Here is a 21,738-nt window from a genome sequence, read left to right on the forward strand (position 1 = left end):
ATGGATAAATTTTTGTTATTTTAGCCATTATAAGAAAAAAATTGTCTATTTATTTACTTAAATTTTCCTCGTGAAAAAGAAGCTTTTTAGGTGGAACATTATTTTTCATAGAAGGAATGTCCTTTACAAGTTTCCTCAAATTTTGTTATGATTTTTTTGCTCATGTTTTAATTAAAATTTTATTAGTTGTAAAGGTTCTTTAATGTTTTTATAATGGTTATATGAAGTTATAAAAAGGAAAATATTTTTATTCAAAGAGGTTGAATAGCAGATTTTTATTTCAACACGCATCTCGAAGGGTGCCAAAACCCCTTATTGCTTACGACCCTACAAAAAGGGTGCAACTGCTTGTCTTCTCATTAACATAAATGCGTGCAGCCCGATGCCGACACATAAGTGGGACGGTCTTTTCTCCTCTTCACTGAGGCATGATTATCAACGCCGGAAGAAAGTGAAATTTGGCCTCATATATTTATGAGAGAATGACGGTGGAGCGCGCGCGGTAATACACTCAAAGCCCACTTAAATAGTGACGAGACACTTTATCTTGCTCTTGAGATGCGAAAATAACGTACTCGCTCGCGCGGATTTCCCAGGGAAAAAATGAGAAAAAATGCGTGCCGAGCTGGGAAGGCAGCGACGAGGAAATGGAGAGAAAAAACTAATATTCCTCTTTTTCCTCTTCGCGACTAAAATACCAGTAGACCCGCCTTCCCATTTTCCCCTCGTCGAAACTGCATGAAGTTTCTTTTCTGTAAGATTTGCAAAAAATAAATTTTCCATTCCTCTAAGGAATTTTTCATATCGTTGGAAAATACGCTTTTTGCCTTTTGACGTAAGCGATCGTGAACGACTAGAGAGACTGAAAATAATATTTCACACAGGATAAGGAGAGGCTCAAATTGTATATTTCACCTCTCGCGCATTTATTCCACATTCGTGCCACCGAAATTTTTTATACACGCGTTCAGCGAGAGAGCGACATCAATCTGCTAGCGCCGGAGATCATAAAAAAGCAATCAAATGGTTGTTATTTTTTGTTTCCCATTCCTTTTATTGCCTGCTCTTTGGTGTGTGTGCAGCGTTGTTCTAAATAGAGATCATGCCGATGGTGCTTTTTGCGTTTGAATTTGAATTTATGCCCACTGGTGGCTTTTTGCAATTGACAAGACATAAAACAAAAAGATGTTATTTTATTACTCTGCGGTAAAAAATTAAAGAGAAACAGATTTTCAGGCAGAAAAGCATACTGTGCTAATTTTCAATTAGTTCACACAGACCTTGCAAATATGATAGTCGTATTGATGGTTCATGCATTTTTTATTTATTCATTTCAGTTAAGTAACATATTTTAATCACATGTTTCAATTATGAATTTTAATCAATATGATCATGTTTAATAATAAAACTATTCATCAGGGTAGAATGTAGAAACACATTTTCTATTTGTTATTAAGTGTGCACAAGAGATACTAATTTTAACGACAGTCAGCTAAAAAAATATGAATTAAATGTTAAAATATAAAAGAGGAACATGTAAGGAGATAAAAATAATGTTAATAAAAGTCAATAAGAAATAATAATTAAATTTAAGCGCCAAAAATCAAATAGATAAAATATAAAATTTGCATTCATTGTAATTGATAAAATTAAATTTGAAATTTAGATATTTGTCTAAAAAAGTTGCAATATTTGTATTTTTAATTAGCAAAGTATAATTTCTATTAAGATTTATTATGTTCACATGATTTCAATTTTTCAATAATTTTGAATGCAAATAAATGCACACTATCCAATCTTCATTTTCATACATATGTACAATATAAAAACAAGAATAAAAGCTCGAAAATGATAATAATACAAAGTTTTAATCACATTATTCAGACATTGAAAAACAATATTTTTTTTTTCAAATCTCAAGGACAAAGTTCTCCTTTCTTGAAAATAAAATCTTTTCATTGCTTTCAATTTACAGCCAAAATAGCACAAAATAGTAAGGCAGTTCAGCTTTTATTGGCCTTTTTGTAGTGCAGCAATTGCGCCAATCTCAAGTGCCACACATTCCTCAACAGAATTTCGCCGTATTTAGCTGAAAACTCGCGATTGCGGCGCATCTCTATATTTATACACTTGTTCTTCTCGAATGTCGTGAGTGAAAACAAAGCTTTCTTTTCATGAGAATCGGCACATCGACTCGCGTTTGCGCCTCCCAGCACGCTAAATACGCACGATTACGCTAAAAACTCGCTCGCCGTAAAGCGCCTTGTGTGCTTTTTTAGACGCACACGCGTTGCACAACTTTGGCATACAAAAGCGGCAAAGCCTTTTCAAGAGCCTCTCTTGTACTTTTTCTCCTCGCTCGGACGCTGCTTTTCACTTGCAATTGAAAAACACGCGTCGAATTCCATCGCATTAACCCAGTTATTGCACGGATTAAACTCTGTCATCCAGCGTGTATCACGTGTGTGCCTCACTTGTATGCAAATTATCATAATAGGTGCGGATTTGCATAATGAGCTCCGGCTTGTTTACAAAAGTGGCATGTGTGTGTGCAACTATTTCCAGAGTACGTACGGAGCAGCAGGTGCTCTTTTACTCGATCTTCAAAGGGATTATGTAATGGGCCATTGACCTTTGGGGAAAATTATGTATGAGTGGCTCCACGTAATATGTATGCAAACGAGGCCGGTTAACTTGACGTGCATACTCTAGTGGGACTAGTGGAATTATGGTTTCTCTATTTTTTTATATGGTTAAAAAATTTTTATAGGTATTTATTTTTTTTAGCTTCCTTCACTGTGCGAATTACAGTATTTTTTAAATTACTATGCATACAGCTAAAAAAAATGCCTGATAGTGAAAAATAAAATGAATGAAGAGAGATTTTAAAGATATTTTACAAATCAGATAAATCATGTATTTAATCAATGTAGGAATAATATTAATCAGCTTTATCCAAAATTCCTGGTAGTTTTTAACCACCCAACTAAACCAATAAAACAAGTATTTTTAAATAATTAAAAGAGACATCTGTCAGATTTCATGTTTCAAACTTTAAATTATTGTATATTGATACAAATTTTTCCATTACATTATTAAAAGTAGCAAAAAAGAGTTTGCAAATCTAAAAATAATACAGATATAACCAAATAAAATTATAATATTATAGAAAATATTTAAATAGCTGTTAACAGTAAATAGCTTATACAAATTAAATAAAATTTCAAAATAATTTTTATATAAATAAAAAATAATTTTTTTCTTTTAATTACTTTTATATTAATTCAATGCTACTCTCTTGAGAACGTTTGATTTAATTATATCTACAGCTCCAGAAGGGTTAATAACTTTTGACGCAACAGTGGCTCCGACCAAATCTAACCCTCTTAGCTTTTGAGTTGTTTGTCAGACCTTTATAACCACCTCTCTCTGTCTCTCGCTAATTAGCTAATTACGATTGTGCACGCATTTCGACATTCACCCAAACAATGTGCGAGCAGACTTGCCATGGAAATACCTCGCACAAAACGCACTACAATTTGCACGAGAGCGCACTTTGCATTGTTGGAGAATAACGATAAAGGCCACAAGCTTTCGGGAAAGACGGACTGCTTGAATGTATTTGTAAATTGTATAGGAGGACGAGCGTACTTATCAAATGTGTATAATTCTCTCCAAGTGAGAAACACAATGGCGAGTATAATTATATGTAAATTTTCCAAGTGGCTGATTTGGTTGTAAAGCAAGTCTAAGTCACTGTGGCAATAATCAGCGAGACAAAGCACGCTTTTGTTTCGTCAACTTTGTCTTTCCGAAGAGAGACACACAGAAGCTGCGAGGGTGATAAGCTCACGAATTAAGACTCGAATCCATCATAATAATTAGTGACGACGCGTGTGTTAATTGTGAATATGCGCCTAATGGAATCCGCGCGGTCGGTCTCTTGAGAGGCGATGTTCGCGTCGCGAGCAACCCTTTCTTCACTTGTGTTCAACAACTTCAAAGCAGCTGCTTTTCTGCGACTCGGAACATCCTCTCTGTGTGCTGAAAGAGCTCGTTTTTCACTCTCGCGGATAAGACGCTCACTTGCGCCGCACACTTTGAACAGTTGGGATTATATATGTGAGTAAAGAAAAGCAAAAGCGCCGCTTCAAATAGGCAATTGACCTTGAATCTATTTCCATTCTTTGTTTTTTTTTCCAGTCGGAGCTGTTCAATATCTGAAGATTTCTTTTCTTTCATTTATTTCAAGATTAAAACATTTTATGTAAGAGAAATCGCAATAAGCAATTTATACTAATAATTCTCCTGAATTTTGTCAAAAGGATGAATGAAAAATAACTCAATTCTGCGATCCTTGAGCTCCTCTCAATAATAATTGACACATAAAAATGTTGAGGATGCTGACGTAAATTTTGATGCTGTTTTATGTATACATATTTGTAATTTTTTTAATTGCAGGGAAATACAATTTACAAAATACAAAAATTCTGAATTTATGATAACATTTAAATTTCTATTTTGCATATTCATCAATACAAAGGTAGTGAATGAAGTGTAAATTTGTAATAATCATATTTGTATTAAATTTATAAAACAATAAATCGTTAAAAACATTTTTTTCTTTTTAGGAAGATCAACTTTTTTAGTGTGAAACAAATATTATTTTTATAAAAATGTAATTGGAATGCATTTTTCAACTACAAAAACCAATTATTTGGTAAGCATTGTGGAGCAATTTAAAATACATTCTAATGAATACTCGCCGTGAGCACTCGAGCTGAAAATTGCATACCGAATGTAAATTTCATAAACTCTTGTCGCAGAGCGAAAGATGTGCTGCAGGCAGAGAGTGTGTTTTCCAGGCGGAATGAGAGAGCCGAGAACTATTTGCAAGAGGGAGAGAGAAATAAACAAAATAAAATATATTCCTGGCGCGCAGTATTTTTCGCCGCAGAAACAGACGGACAGATGAAAAAGCGGCGCGACGAAATCAGCATTACAAGAGGCAATTCACGTTTGATGTTTGTCGCATCCCCTTGCACGCGGAAAAAGCAGGGAGGGAAAACACTCAAAGGTGAAGTGAAGGAGCACCTTCGTCGGCTGTTTCCTTTCCATTATGGGAATATTCGGATGTGCTGCTTTCCATATTTCATGCGGCCGCACATGCATTCGCTGTTTTGCTTATTAAAAAACAAACAAGATACTGCATTATTCATAACTCAGTCGGTCGACCCTCTCGCAGGGTATAACACGCAAAAGTACTTCGATGCAAATACACACTCACACTTTTTTTCACGCGCCTAAATTGAAAAACGAGAGAGACACACGACTTTGATCGACGGAGATGTAAAATGAAAAGCTCCCGTCCGGATCAAAAAGCTTTCCCGTTTATTGCTCTTTGAAGTTTTAAAATTTTCATAATATGCTCAAGTTGGTAAATTCAAATAACAATTTTCCGATATTCTCCTAAATCAAAATCGGAAAACAATCTCAAGAATGCTGCGACAAAATTCATATTAAAAATCTTCTCATATTCTTGCAAAAAGCAATACATACGTTGCAGATAAAAAGTTAATTTTCCGTCTGCACACAATAACATAATACAGGGCGGCGTCTCTCGACAATACACGGCGCACCGCGCTTTTATTTGCCGCCGTGTTGCTCCACTTGCTTCCTTGGAATTTCCTCCCTCTCTTTGAAAAGTTGGTGCAAAACTTTCGTAATAACGCAGCCGTGAGTGTGCATGGATTTTTATATGCCGAGGTGCTTCAGCTTTAACGAGAATTTCCACAATGGGGCGAGGTGATTTTTGCTCCACAATGCATATAATTGTGCACAATTTTCACTCCACTTTTCTATAGAAGGGTAAATGAGGAGGAAGTTAATTTCCTCTATGGAGAGTGATTTCTGTGAAATTAAAAGGTTGATAAATGCATTTTTAATTTAAATGATATATATAGGGAATAAAATACTCCAATAAAAATAAAACTTTGAATAGTTTTTGTAATGGATCTTAAAAAATTAATTGACAGTGAATCTTTCTGTTTTTTCTGAAGAAGTTATATCGGAACCCCCAAGAAATTGTACTAAATTTGTACGAATTAGCTTAGACAATTAATTACAGTTATGCTTTCATAAAATGATCAACACTTGCAAACAATAAAAAGGCTAGTTTGAATATTAAAACCTTTGAAAAATTGAAATTACTCTAACATTTACGGTGACCTTTCATCTTAAACCATTTTTTCACCAATAACAGGAATTGATGCTGATATATTTTTGAAAAAAAATTATTACCAAGAATCTTAATTTCGATCTCATCATTGTTTCACGTATAAATGTTGATATAATTATTTCAATCACTTTCTCCTTTCAATTTAAAAAATACATGATTCGTATTACATTAAAATTTGAACCAATTCAAATTCAAATTAAGGAGCGTGGCTTTCTCACAATCACGTCACCATACTAATTGGACATTAATTAAAAGTGTGCGCTAACTACCGGTTTTAAAACGTCAGGCAGCAGCACCCGTACTACAAACCAACTTTCAACGAAGCGCGGCACAGACTTATTAAATAATGAGCACCCTCTGGGCTGGATAAGAAACTGCAAATGGAAAGAGCGAGTGTGTTTTTGCTGCTGCTATATCTCATAATGAACGCTGACTGGGAATTTTTAAAGTTAATTACATTGTCTAGTATAGAAGTAAAAACGAGCAAGTGAACTCGAGCCCAGCACAGAGCGAAAAAATGGTGCTTTTTTTGCGTTAAAAAAATTCCTGGCGGGTGCATGCAAATGAGCCTGAGGGAAACATTTTCGCAGAGGCTTGAAGGTTCATTTAGAAAAGTGCTCTTTTTAATAATGCCGTGAAAATGAATTCTAGCTTTAAGTAGTGAGTGGAGAACTCACTATTCCTTAAGTCAGAATGAATATACATTTATATAAAAATCAAGATGCAGGCGGAATCTGCATTTGCTTTTAGCTAGTCCATGTTCGGACGCGGGGTGCATTGCTAAATGCCTCACGTGCAAAAAAAATGGATGAATATTTCATGTGAGAGAGCAACGAGTATATCGTTGGAAAATCTAAAATTAAAATTGAGTGGAAGGAATTTGCATAGCAAAACGCGGCGGCAGCCACTCGATTGAGAGATCACCGCAGAGTAACTCGAGAGAGAAAGAGAGTTAGTTGGTGCTGCTTAAAAAAAAACTCGGTCATTGAGCCGCACTCACTGTGAGCAGAGAGAGATGACTTAACTAAAAAAAGAACCAGGCAAACAGTCATCCATAATAATACGGCTGCACACATTCACAAGCACACAAAAACTGCTGCTTTTTCTGTTGCTCCCTGCATACTCAAACAACCATAGCCGCATACACCTATATATTTTCAGCAAACAGCCTTCCGCGTGTCAGGAATGCAAATATTTGCCCCAAAGCATGCGGAAAAGTGGCGCACTGCTGCATTAATAGATTTTGAATGCAGCATTTTTAAATAAATTTTAACAACTTTTTTCTAGTCCTTCCTGGGTATGTTAGTACTTATGTTTGGAATTTTTTGTTTACCTTTCCCTGCCTTTCCCGATACAACTTATTACCAATTCATTGAAAATTATGCAAGAATGCCATGTTCATTTAATGCATTGAATAGTGAACTAGATATAGGCATAAATTTTTTTGGTGTTAGAAAAAATTTTTACAAATAGATTATTGAAACTAACTCCTGATTTATTTTTTATCATCTCCATCCCTATATTATTAACCATTGAATTGTTTTTAAAACGTTCCCGCCCAAGGTTGAATTTATGTTTTTACTGCAACTGCAACTCATATTCTTCAATATTATGAGGTTTGTGATAACTTTCCATTTTTCTGATAATACAGCTACCAAAAAAATTATACAAAAATTACTGCTGTCAATTAAATTTAAATAAATTTCGGTCGAAAAATTAAAAAAAAAATATATATATCATATATAGTTATGTATATACATTTAATGTGCATGGAATTTTAAGTAAATTTTTCCCACAGTTGGTTTATGATTTTAAAAATGTAAGAGAATTGTTATTGCTTTGAAATACTTGGAATCAATTAAGCCTCAGTAATGAAAAAACCGCAGTATTACATCCTGCTGGCTTAAATTTCTGACGATTCACTGTCACTCACTCTCTCTCGATTTGGACACTAAGTTTCTAGCACTCTTTTGTCATATTTCCGGCTGACGGACTTCTCTTTTTCTATCTGTGCGCAGAATTTTTCAATTGTGGACCAACCGACATAGGATTGATTATATTCCAAACGGGTAAACATTCATAAACACATTTGCAGGAGCTTTTCTAAAAAGCCTTGTCACACACCAATAAAAGATTCCACTACTGTGCAATTTGCGTGTGGGAAGCATTAAAAGTTTCCATTGTATTCTCGCAGCCCATTCGCCGACTCGCCCCGAAATAATTACATTGCCGTAACAATCTGTTTTTCGGCCAGAGAGGTGGTCGGAAACTCGCTGCTTTTTGCGACCGGTTATTAGAGGGATGAGGGTCAATTTGGCTTTTGCGACGCGGCCAATCAGGAGGGATTCGTTAGTGCTGATGGCTTTTGCAACTTTTGTCCGCGAAATGAATGACAATAATGCGTGTGCGCTCTTTTGTTCTTCTGCAGGTATGCAGATAATTCTCATTTTGAGCACACGCACATTTACACTGGTGCCGAACAATGTCACTCGTCATAAACGTAAATTACATTCCTTTGTTACACCGTCATATCCCATTTTATATTCTGTTAATATTTTATGCTCAAATTGTTACTGAAAGGAGCAAAATAAAGCATAAATTGATGTAGATTAAATTTATTACCCTGGCAAAAAGTATTGTTTTTTTCAAATAGTAAATTTTTTCTTTTTAATTCCCTCTCAACTTTATATTGATAGAGATTTCATTTGTAAATCAATATAAAATTCGGCGTTTTAACTAAAACTTTAAAGGCTAAATTCAAATTTGCATCCTCATATCTCGGCAATGATGTGAATTTTTTTAATATATAGATTATACAAAATATTGATAAGCAATCAGTTTATGTTGGATTTTGATCAAAAATTTAAATCCCTTAATTGAGAAAAAGGGAACTTTAACTTCAACAAATCTTCTTTTGTTCTCTACATTACATTAGTAGGTAGTTTGATAAAACACGAGTCGTCAAGTGGAATTTTATTAATAGTCATCCCTCTCGCCTGAAGTTTTGAAGTGCGCGTCCGGATACATGGCAGAATGTTTGATGAGTCCCGAAACTCCACCTCGGGGCCCTCTCGAGTTTTCAATCTTCCGAAACTAGCTCGAGAGCGAAAACAAAATTTGACGAGAAGCAGAGCGAGCTTTGATTGCAAATAAGCGGGCTGTCTTGTTCAGAAATTTATATCAAAGAACGTCTCTCTCCAGAGAAGTATGCGAGTGCCGTGTACAAAAGCTAATCCATCAATTATCAGCTGAGGCTTCCTGGAAAGCAGGAAATTGGTTTTGCTTTACATATCTCAGCAGCTTCCATGCAATCTTGAATCTTGGCTGCCTCTTTTTCTCTCTGTGAACACACATCAAATGCACACACATATTGGAGACATTAGTTTCGCATCTCCTCCGAGCTTTGGCTCGGAGTAGAGATAACGCCGGCGGAGCTTGTAAGCTCTCTCATGGCTTCGGCGTTTTCGTTTAGGCCTCCAAAGATTTCGGCGAGAAATTGGAACAAGATTATTTGATTATTACACTGAAAGTTTGTAACATTGAGTGGAATTTAATTGTTAACAAAACAGTTTTTATTCAAGAATTTTCCATGCTAATATATAGTAGCAAAAAAGATACAAACTATTTATTAACTTATTAGTAATATTATTTAAACTCATAATTTTCAATAGGAGGGGGGGACCAATAAAGGCTCAAATTGGTCAATTGTCCATATTCCTGAATACAAAATTCGAGAAATTTCTGCAATTATCGCGATTGATAACTTCCTCAAATATGCCGCAACTCAAATTTCAAATTCACTTAGAAAGGTAAGAGCAGGTAAAACCTTCGAAAAGCCCCTAGTAAATTGTGTCAAATTTCAGAATAAAAAATCAAATATTATTGTTAAAATATTTCCCTTGTTGTCCTTTGACATTGGTAAATTAATTTTTTTGTATGTTTTGAAAGGACGGTCATTCTGCGCAAAGAGCTTTGTGTCGCACTCCTGTTAAAAATTAAAATACCAAACTCAATTTTCCAGACCGGCACCAAAAAAATGAACTAAAAGTTATATCCCAGCTATGAGGAACAACAATATTTTTTTTGTAAACGTGCAGACAAGCACCAACACATAAATGTTAGTAAGAATTAGCGATTCCGACCGCCATCAGGGCAGTGTAATTTTTCAGCGGCACTCAAAAGCGGCAAGTTATGGTCCAGCGACGGCAGTTTTACGAGCGACGATGATTTCAGCAAGAGCTAGCAGGACTAATTCTTTTTTTCCCAGCAACGTCGGCAGACCACATCGCAAATGTCATTCGTTAATCAACCCACTCGTCTCCAGGTAAACGGCCTGTGCACCTAACAGAGGCCGATTTGCAATTAAAATCCCCATTCGCGCCAAAATAGGATGCTCACGTATGAAATTAATTTCGCTGACCTTGTCGCGACAAGAGTCAATCTGTCGGAGGAGAGGCGCAAAAATGTGTGTCGCGTCAAGTGCAGGTTTCGGGTTTCAAGTGCTGGTGACGCGCGTCTGGTTTTATGAGCGAATATGAATGCCAGACCAAGCATAATTCATTCCGACCGTTTATGGATGCGGTTGATGGATGTTATGTAAGCTTGATTTATTCGCAGAATGCTGCTGGGTTTTGCATATTATTTTGGTGGAATGGCATGTTTGAAGAGCAGGAAAATTTAATGCGCTCGTCAGACTGGAATGAAAATTTTATTAAATTAATCCAAAAATGTCAAAATGTAATTTCGGCACATGAAACTCGAAATTCTGCTGCTGCTTTACGAATTAATGAATGTTGAAAATTCATTTTCTCTGTTGATGGCTTCAACACTTAACAAAGTTTCTTTACTTGTGAATTCTTAAAAAAGAAAAATAAATTCATATTACTTATTTCGTTGTCGTTATAATTTAAATTTGACTTATAATTATTTAATCAAAAGATTGATGAATTCAAAATTCAAACGTTAAAATTAAGATTTTGCTTTTATTATGAGAAAATTTTTAAAAGACTATATTTAAACATAAAACATAAGAAAAAGCAAACCGAGCTATTTTTAAATGCTCAGCTAATCAAAGTTAACGCTGTTCTTTTTCCTTTTTTTAAAGCTTAAATGCACTTTTGTGAAGTAAAAATTAATCTAAAAAAAAATATGTAATGCTCTCGTTCCGCATTGTTTCCGTTATATTTTTCATGTGTGTGTATGAAGTGTTATGAGAAGATAAATTCGACCAAACTTTTGCTAGGCAACTTGCCTCTTGGCCATTTCTCCCCAATTTTGCTGCAGTATGTGTGTGTTGAGGAAAGAAAAGTTTGCAGGCGTGATTTCCCACATGAGGCCTCGCCGCTTCCGCTCATTTTCACCACGTTTGCAGCATGCAAGCGGGGCACAACAGGGCGTGTAATGTGCGCGGCGAGCGGCAAAGTTAAACAATAAAGGCTTATTAGCATCCATCCATCCCCCGACGGTTGCATCACCACCTATAGCTGTCCCCATTGCGTGTAAACGTCCCTAATATGAATGCACACATATATTATGCAAATATCGCGCAGGTCATTTTTCAAAAATTGATAAAATTAAAAATTAAAAAAAAAAATGGGAGTTAATATCAATTTTTAATTCATTTAAGTTTACTCAACAATTCAGCCAACCCTACACTCACTGCGATGTGCTCATTTGATTAGCTCGCACACTCTCAGGTTAAAAACTTTATGCACGATTGGAACAAAAATTTAAGAAATCAAAATCAAGTCTCTAAAAAAATCAGCTTCTTTTAAGTTAAACATTTAAACAAAAATTAATCGAATCAGCATTGTGTAATTTTATTTAATTTTATCAAAAGTTACTTCACGAAAAAATGGTTTTTTATTTTTATTTTTTTTTAGCTCAAAAATTACTTCTTAAACCAATATTTTCACGTTAAAAGTTTAGCGGTTAGAACAAAACGCATTCTGCAAAATATTCTGCCAGGGACCTAATCGCACTTCTTGAACAACAACGGTTTTCCATCGCAAAGTAAAAAAAATAACGCGTTGCTCATTGTCAGCTCGAAAAATGGCAGGGTCATTATTACGGCGCGCTCGCAGCTTTTCTATGGGCACCGTATGCATGTGTGTGAATTGTATGTGTTTGTGTCGCCGGGTTGCATGCATGAATGGGGTCACCGTCGTCACTCTTTTTTTGCTTTTTCCCCTTGTTGGAGTGCGTTGTTTGTTTGTCATTACTCACGATTGTGTGTGCATTTTACCATTTGCCGCCGGGAGCATTGCAGAATAAAATTAATTGAGTTTCTCTCCAATTAAACGGGTCTTTCCGCAGAGAAGGTGAGCGCTGATATTGAAATTCATTTTTCATTGCATTAATTGCAATTGAGCTCGACAGTTATTTGCTGTATCAAAAAGAAAAAGAGCATTTTATTTTATAGAATGAACAGCAAAAATCGTTGAAGAAATGTCAGCCATCAGCATAATTGAAGGAAGTGGCAAATGGGATATATATGTGAGGAATGATAATGTGGTCTTCCTCCGATTATTTATTAATTTAAGTTAACTTTATATAACTTGCATTTTGAATTATTTAATAAGATTTAAAGTAAAGGAATATCTTACAAGACTTTAGTCGGTGATTATTATACCTGATAAACAGTTCTAATTGTTTTATTTCAGAAACATTTCACATAAAAATTCATGTGTACATATGTACACAAAAAATTAATGCTCTGATTTTTAATTATTTCATGCTGCATCGGAAATTTTAAACAACTGTTTTTTAAAATATATTTTATATCAATAGCTTTCACTATTGAATTGCTATTCGCGCTAAGAATTTACAAATTTTTTACCTTTGGATTTTGTTTTTGTTCCGACCGATTCAATGAGATATTGAGAACCAATTTGCAAAGCAACTTCTTGGAAGGAAATATTAAACTGGTTTTCGGAAAATTCTACATATTTCCCATTTAAAACGCAGTCAATTATGTTTACACCTTTGTGGAGAGCGACACTGAAATTCCATCCTCTTGGAGAGCATGTTATGTACGTGTTGCGCAAGGATGAGTGCTCTTACACTTTTGCTCACTCATAAAAAGCGATTTGTGATCTTGCAGGCGGAAACCACTTCGTGAAGTTGCCACACTTTTATTCGTTCCACACTTCAATTAATTCGCGGAGCCTTTTGTGTCGAAGAAAGAAAGAATCTTCAATCAAACGCACGGATTTTTTTTTTAAATTGTCCTTTTTTCAGCTGCATGATAAGACAGTCAAGAAGAGGTGCAAAGATATCTTTTTTTCCAATTTTCTCGCCTCACACTCGTGAAATTATGTGTGTTGCTTGAATTTAAATACATTCGTATGCAACACAAGCGCAGAAACGAGTGTCAGCGGTCGTGGAATTAAGGCGAACAAAAGTACTTTAATTTAATTATGAGTAATGTTGTCTGACTCGGTCTGTTTATACGCAACTTTTCCACACGACGTATTTTTTTTATTGCGCCCCGAGTATACACCACTTTTAACTTCTTTTTTACTGCCCAGAACATAAACGCTCCGTTTTTTCTGCTGCTGCGGATGAGGGGAAATAACTTACATTATTGCACAGGAAAAGCGAGCAAAGTTTTGATTATAATCCTTTGCTGCATTTTACGAGAGTGGAGCTGCACTCGTTTTCGCTGTAAATTGAAACGTGCTTTGAAAATTAAAATAAAAAAGTGTAATCCGCCGGTTATTTGGACAAGAACGATAAAAAAATTGTATCAAAATCAAAATGTCAATTATTTCTTACTTTTTAGGATATTCATTTCCTTGTCAATCTTATAGCAAATCGTATAATGTTATATACTCAACTTTCAACTTGCAGGAAAATTTAATTTAATATTTCTAAGTAAATACAAAAGCAAGATATGATTTCCTAATTTTTACTTCTTTTTTAAATTCAAGATTATGAGTGCTATTATAAAAAAAATCATTAAGCCCACTTTAAACAAAACTAAAACACTTCCTTTTTACTGTTTCTAAATCTAAAATAAAAGTGAATTTTTGTGTTTGACTATTTTGGAGTCGAATTGCGTTTACAAATCTCCCTGCCTGTCTCTTATACTTATACATAAAAATAAATTTTCTATTAATAAAGCTTTCGACTTATGTAAACATCACTTCGGAGTGAAACACACTTTGAATTGAAAATACAATCCTACCTTGTGAAATGAGTCTGAGGGTGAGGGCACAGCCTGGACTTTGCAGCTCGAGGGCCGAGCGTTCGGCCGCGAGCAGGCGGATGTAGTCCTCAGGCGAGGTGGGCTGGTTGTCTGTGGTGCTGCAGCTGCCGGCGTCACTGCCTGGCTGCTCCATTGTCACTGTGTTTTGGTCCAACAACACGCTGCACTCATCACTCATCCTGCGAACACCAAGGCAAACAAATCAGTTCAATTCAAACCTCCCCGAATCAATTTTTAATTTAAACACGCGGCGAAAAATCGCTCAATTTCCACCCCCTCCGAATTGATTAATGAAACCGGTCGCCTTTTTTCATCCGAGCTGAAAAATCGCGGCAGTTTCTGCTGCAGTGGCACCAGAAGAACCTCTCTCCGTTGTGAATAATTGAATCGGACCCAACCACCCTCCGCCAACACACATTTCCATGCATTATTTCCAAAGGCTAAACATTTGCAGCGGGGACGATTTCCCTTTTTTATGTTGTTTTGCGGGGGATTCTTTACGTCGGCCTGGATCAGGCAGCCAATTCTTATGTCTGTCCGCCAGGTAAACAACATTTTTTATTTACAATTTATGTCATTTGTCTTGCGGTCAGCCAGTGATTCCGAAAAAAATATTGTGGAAAACAGCAAAATTACATAGGCGGATTTTGCATTACAAAAGACAGTTTATAATTTTTTCTTATTTTTTAAATCACCAAATATAGTGAAGTTTTTTTATTTTTAAAGAACAAATTAATGTAAAAAATTTATTCGCGATAGAGTCAAATTTTATAATCGCCTTTCCTTGATGAATTTTTTGAGTAGATTTCAAGAAAAATAAAATTTATTCTTCTTCTTTGGATTCTTTTGATATAGGTTTCTTCTCCTTGTGTCTTAATGAGGTCCTCATTGAGAAAAAAAAGCTGATTTTAGTATCAACGCATGAACAACGTCACAAGAGATTGTTATGAATTCCAGAATTAAGAAACGTTGAAATCAATCAAGGAGAGATTTATTTGCTCTCAAGTTTTTATAATTATTTTGTCTTCCATATTAAAAGAAAATTGCAATAATTAAAAAATAACATGGATGAAATTGAAAGTTATAAATAATTATGTAAGTGTGTGGTGTGAAGTAGTCTGCCCACAGACTTGGTTGAGGTCACACTTAATTAATGAATAGGCTCACAGCACAATCGCGTCAGTCTCGGCTGGTGCGCTTGGCTAGCCATCCCGCTATTCTGATTTGCTCTACAATATGGTATGTACGCCTTGAGTGAGTGACTTAGCTAGTGAGTCAGTAGCTGGCCTTAACCCGCGGCCAAAGTAACTAACTGGCTGCAACACACACCGCTTTAATCCATTCAAATCAATTGCACTCTCGCTCTCGTCCGAGTCTTAAACTGCACTGTGTGTTTGTGCGGTCGCCGTCTGTGGTCGCTTTCCTTCTTTTTCTCAACCACACACACGCTGACGGGACTTTGGGGGATTTGTATTTGTGTGCGCGCCGGCTTGCTTTTTCCAAGTGTCGCGCATAAATCTTGTCCCATATGTGCCCGGGATTTGGCGCCGCTTGAATTCGGGGGTGAATTAAGGTTGTTACACACGTTGGGTGACAATAAATCTTAGCAAATATACACTTACGCTACGCCAAGGAATTTAAGAAATTTATAAAGAAATAACTGCTACACAAGGAAATCTTTTATTGAAAAAAGTAAGGTAGCGTTCCAAAGGATTGCTTGAAAATTTCTCGGTATTGCATAATAAAATAAGAACCTATATTTTTGGCCCAGATTTCAAAGTTTGATTGTTGAAACAAGTAATTGGCAGACCTATGAATAAGAATTAAAATATTAAGAATAAATATATTAATGAGGGCAACGTACCAAAAAATTGAAAGTTATAAAATTGTTAATGAGTTGAAATTATTTTATAAATAGTATTTATTAATAATATTTATAGTGACCGCATCATTGAATTTCACAGATTCACACTTTACAAACATTTTTTTCCCCCCAGAAATAACCCACAATTCACTTACAGAGAAGGAAAAGAATGATATTTCTAATATAAAATTTTTTTTCCGTTTCCACCTGAAATGGGCGGTGTTTAATGAGGGTGAAATTTCCTGAAACTTTGATTATTTGCCATTCATTCTGCCAATATGCAATTCCACTTGATTTGATTTTTAGCGTTTATCAAATACATCCAGGTGGAAGTTTGACCGAACAAACGACTTCAGCAGAATTTTCCAATTCACTGATATTGGCGCTTTCGGGAAATTGAAAATTGGTCGTCTCCCTCCCTATTAAACAACAAGGAGAGGGAGAGCAATTAATTCATTCGCCTGTTAAATTCAATACGGGGCGTGTACCGGTGAGTATGCGCTGCAAAATTTCACTCTTGGGCACCGTCACGTGTCACATAAAAAAGTAAAGCGGTCCCACACGTAATGAACAAACACACACATATGAACTCGTCGGACGCCAACTTTGCCACTTTCCCGCCGAGAGGAGGCCGCGCGGCAACAGGGAGACATAACATAAAAATATGCACGGTCTGGTGCTAAATAAACACACTCGTCGAAAACGAGCACACCAGCGACTGATGACTTCATTTGGAAGGCAAAATGAGACGTGCGTTCATTTCTATATATTTGGTGAGCGGCGCCGGAGAAAGAAACGATCCCGTCAATATATACAGTTTTTGATATACCCGGGTGAGAAGGGACACCATACCTCGTCCAAATTATATTGACCTTCAATTACAAAAATATATGATTTTACCCCACACAGAATATCATTCGTACAAAACTGTGCTTCACTTTTGAAAATTAAAAAAAAAACTTCAACAGTTTTAAAGTCAATAAAGAGATTAATTTTCAATCTGCTTGAATTTTTATGCCTTTTGCAATATAAATTTTGAAAGAAAATATTGTGTTTTTAGTTGCAAATTTATGTTTATTATTTATTTTCAATCATTAATAATTAAAAAAATTGAATCAACAACTTTCAGTCCGGGTGAGATTTCCATAGCGGGGTTTTTTAAGTGTACTGTCATTTCAGTTGTTTCAATATAAAAATAAGCACTTCTTGTTACGGTCAGAGACATGAATTTATTTCAAATTTGTTCACATTTCATATTTGAGAAATATTAACCATTTTGATAGTGTTATTTCTATGAAAAGAATTTTTGGTCATATGATTTTAAGACAAACAATGGTGACTCCACCTATTTTCCAGTTAAGCTGGCTATTCAAATTCAACGGTGTGGCATGATGGAAAAGACGAGACGTGTCTCATTACATACACGTTGGCGCCAAATTGAAAAACAACAAAACAAATACACAACTTCAAAGAGCGAAGCGGCCTGAAAAAGCCCCTCTCGCGAAAAGAGACTTTTTTTCTGCACGACGCTCTAATTGCCGAAACGGAGGCGCAATTGTCCGAAAGCCTTTTCGGAGTCCGTGAAGCGCGATTTCGTTTCAAAAGCATTTCTCTGCTCTCGCGCACAATACGCGCAAGGGTCGTTGAATCTCTCGCCGCTGCGTCCTACTAACTAAAACTGTCCTCGGAATAAAGAAAATGAGAATTAGACCGTTTTTGGACAGCAAATCGCTTCTCCGCAGCTCGGCTCTCTTGCGCGTCTAATGAGGGGCTTACGAAAAGTTTCGTGCAAATCCGTGCAGATAAGGTCAAGGGTCGCCAAGACAATGGACTAACCCCCTCTTCATAATCAGAGCGAAAAGATTAGAACAGACATAGGATTACTGCCAAGGCAGTTGAAAACATCACATTACTGTTTGAATCAAACAATTCTAGCAGAGTCGGAACTAAGTAAATAAGTAAAAAACTTTTTTTAAGGATGCCATTTAAAAATTTTCATATTTAAGAGAGGCTTTCAAAACTAAACTCCTAATCAAATTAAGTTACAAAAAATTCCAAATTCAACATAAATATATTTTATTCTTTTCTTTGCTAAAATTTAATTTATAAAATTAGTTATTTAGTCTATTTGAATCTACTTTTATTTTTTAAGACGCCGTTCTGATCATGGGCTCGTTCAAACTCTATTTTCAACTATTTAATGTGAATAAAAGTTATAAAATATTATTGGATATTAATTTTTTAGTAGAAAATTGTTTTGTTTTTTAATAATGATTTTCAATTACTTTACAAGATTTTAATATCCACTTCCTAAAAGATTTATTATTCTTTTAACTTTTCTTCTCTCAGTCGTGTTAAATTCTTTAAATTTGAAATTAGAATATCTTTAGTACACGCTAAGATGTACTTATTACAGCATTAATGAAAAACCTCTGACAAATAAGTAAACACAATTTGCAACCGAAAGTAGCTAGAAAACTTAATAATTCAATAAATTCAAGAAAATTAATTGTCAAGACTTTAAATTAAACCTGGAAAAATAAATGGAGCCAAATTAAACCTCACTTAAAGGCCCATTAGCCGTTTCATTCCAATAATTGCACCCTTCCTCCGACCACGGAATGTGTAACCATTGAGCAAAATTAACGCACACTTTTAGCCAGAGGGCCACCCGTGCAAATGAAACTAGCCCGCACAAAAACAAACAGTATAACTCGGGCAATAATTAAGCAGCCGAGAGAAAAAAGACCAACCCGCACACTCAAAATGGGAAAAAGTGCTAAATTTTTAAAAAAGCAGGCATCTAGGGCTAGACGGCGTGTGCAATAACAGTAACTGCGTCATCCACCTTTTAATTGCAATTTCCTGCCTTTTTTCCAGCAGAGCGGCTAACAAAGCACGGTGAATAGGCCTTTGAGTTCATTCCAGCGGGTCCATTATTCAGCCTTTTCTTGCAAATTCGCAGCGGCGCCGGAGCGAGCAGCGAGCTTTGAGTGCATTCCTCATTTCGCCACAAGCCTTTGTGTCATATTGTTTTTCAACTCAAAATGACGCTCGAGAAGAAAACAGCTGACTAGGGAACATCACCAATCGTCAGAAGCCTATATTATTTTAAATTGCATAATATTGATTATAAAAGACGACTCAAAAAAAGGGGAAAGGCTAATTTTTTACTACCTCATCCCCCAAATTCTAGGTTTTTAATGTCAATCTTCAACTTAAATTACTATAGTAAGTTGAGTTAACACCTTAATTGATCGATAAAAAAAAATTTAACTTATTCTTATCCACATCATATAGAATTCTTTGAATTTATAGCAAAATATTTTCAGATCCAAGTAAAAAAAGTGGGATTAAATTGAATGAAATTTAATTATGATAATAAATGGCCGTTTTTCAATGATTTTCAAAACGTTCCTCTAGCAAAAGGAGTGTTTCTTCTCAAAAACATCGCTTGTTTCTATTTTCTATTTTTTTTTCTAATTCTGTGTCATTCCCAGCATTGAAGCATCGCGCAATCGGTTATTTAAGATTTGCGGTGTTCCCTTGTGAGAAATAAATTACTTGCGGATGTGCTTGGAACCCTTTCTTCTTTATTTCCTTTTTTACTTGTCTATTTGTTGAGTTTATTTTTTGTTTCTCCGGTCTTCAGTCTTTGGTTCTACATGCATGTATTCTCAGTTTGTGTGTTTTTACGCCACTTTTTTGCACACGTTGTTAAGTGGCTCGCTTTTCCAACTAATCTTCTCGCCCACCCTCGCGCCGAGCAAAGTGATTAAAAATAACGTGTGTGCCTGAGTTGTTATAATTCACGAGCGAGAGAGAAAGAGCAAAGGAGCTATAAAAGGTTGGATGCGGTGGTGAGAGGATTAATAATCATATTCTGCGCACTGCCCAGATTTCCACCAACCTTAAAGCTTAATTGGAAACACGCAAGAGTCGAGTTTAATGTTATGTGAATATAGAAAGAGATCAGCTCATCCGGAAAAGCATATTTTAAATGTGCGTTAAATTTTCAGATTCTTAAACCTGTAAGTAAAATTTAAATATCTCCAAACTTTTTGAATAAGCTCCAAATTAGACTAAATCTGCATGAAAAATTACTTGAAAAATCCTCCAAAGTCTCTCCCCTTCGAAAAAATTCTGACAAGGAGAGAGATTTTCTCTTTTAGTAAACCTAAAGCCACACGAATCTTGGAACAATGAACAAAATATTCTTCCAAATAGTCAGAAAATTCGGTTCATTCTAGTTTATACAAAATCAACAGCTGTGGCTGAGAAGATTTAAATTTTCAATTAATCTTAATAAGAAATATAAAAAATTGATACAGAATGGATATAAATTGATGCATTAATTTTACAACAGAACTAAAATTTATTTAAAAGCAAATTGATGTTTGAAGCCAAAGTGTAAACTCCTGAAATTATACTGTTTTTATAATTTCGTAGGGGATAAAGAAAAATACAAAACCAGCAAAGTGGATTTTTAAATCAAAACTTTGCTGTTTTTAAGGTCAACACAAAGCCAGCTTTGTAAACAACAATAAAAATTTCTAGAACTTTCCAAAACTAGAAATTCTTGCTCTGCTTCATTTATGTGCAGAAAAAAACAGGCAAAACACGCTCAATATTTAGTTGTTAAAAATTCACAAGTTGCCTCCAAAGTGCGACGCCATAACTCAAAAGGCTCAAGAGTGATTTGTCAACGAGCGGCCGAGTGGACCGGACACTTTTTTATTTGACTCGCGCCGTGAAAATGTAGATGCGCGAGGAAAGGGAGATTAGGTGCCGAGGGAGAGAAAGAAAAAAGAGGCGAAATTCGGCAACATTTTCCATTCCACCCTCTTAACTCTTTGCATTTGCATGAAACTTTCTATTCGAGCTCATCGCCGTGTGGGTGCTGCACTCTCAAAAAACATCAACACTCGCCGAGAAGGGAGAGAGAGACCAAATGTACCAGATAAAATCGTGAGCATTGTTTTCGTCCGTGTTCTCGCTTTCGCATACCGAAAACGATATGAATCATTCATGGAAACTGCACGCCAAAGATAAAACGAGAGAAGAAAAGTTGTCTTGTTAATAAAGCGGCATGCGGCGGAATATTCAAAAGATGGGAGCGCGAAAATCGATGCGAGTGAAAGAGAGAGAGGCCAGAGCTGCGTTTTCCTTTTTCTTCTTTTCGCGTTTTTCGTGCTCGCCCGGTGCAACTTTTGCTTCAAATTTTTTATTTCCCTTCCCGGCGAGTCACGTTACCTCGAGTTTGACTGAATAGATATTTAATTTGGGAGCAAAACACCGCACGAAACGTGATCCCTTACTTCTTCGAGAAATGGCAAGTTTGGCGAGTTTCAATTTTATCTACAAACTCTTGTCAATTCAATTAAATATTTCAATCAGAAATGTATATCGTACGTGCAATTTACACCT

The 21,738-nt window shown here is 35.7% G+C and overlaps 1 protein-coding gene across 4 annotated transcripts in view; it reads right to left on the reverse strand.

Annotated features, from left to right (window-relative positions):
- LOC132205811 (KH domain-containing, RNA-binding, signal transduction-associated protein 2-like) overlaps window positions 1-21,738 on the reverse strand; it is a 107,769-nt gene that overhangs the window by 83,270 nt on the left and 2,761 nt on the right. For all 4 annotated transcript variants that reach the window (XM_059635131.1, XM_059635148.1, XM_059635123.1 and 1 more), the window contains exon 2: window positions 14,427-14,626. In XM_059635131.1, coding sequence (XP_059491114.1) covers window positions 14,427-14,626 — 200 coding nt within the window. The remainder of the gene's footprint in view (window positions 1-14,426; window positions 14,627-21,738) is intronic.

The sequence above is a fragment of the Neocloeon triangulifer genome, unplaced genomic scaffold (genome assembly GCF_031216515.1).
Source record: "Neocloeon triangulifer isolate White Clay Creek 2 clone unplaced genomic scaffold, ASM3121651v1 ptg000001l, whole genome shotgun sequence".
Taxonomy (NCBI): Eukaryota; Metazoa; Arthropoda; class Insecta; order Ephemeroptera; family Baetidae; genus Neocloeon; species Neocloeon triangulifer.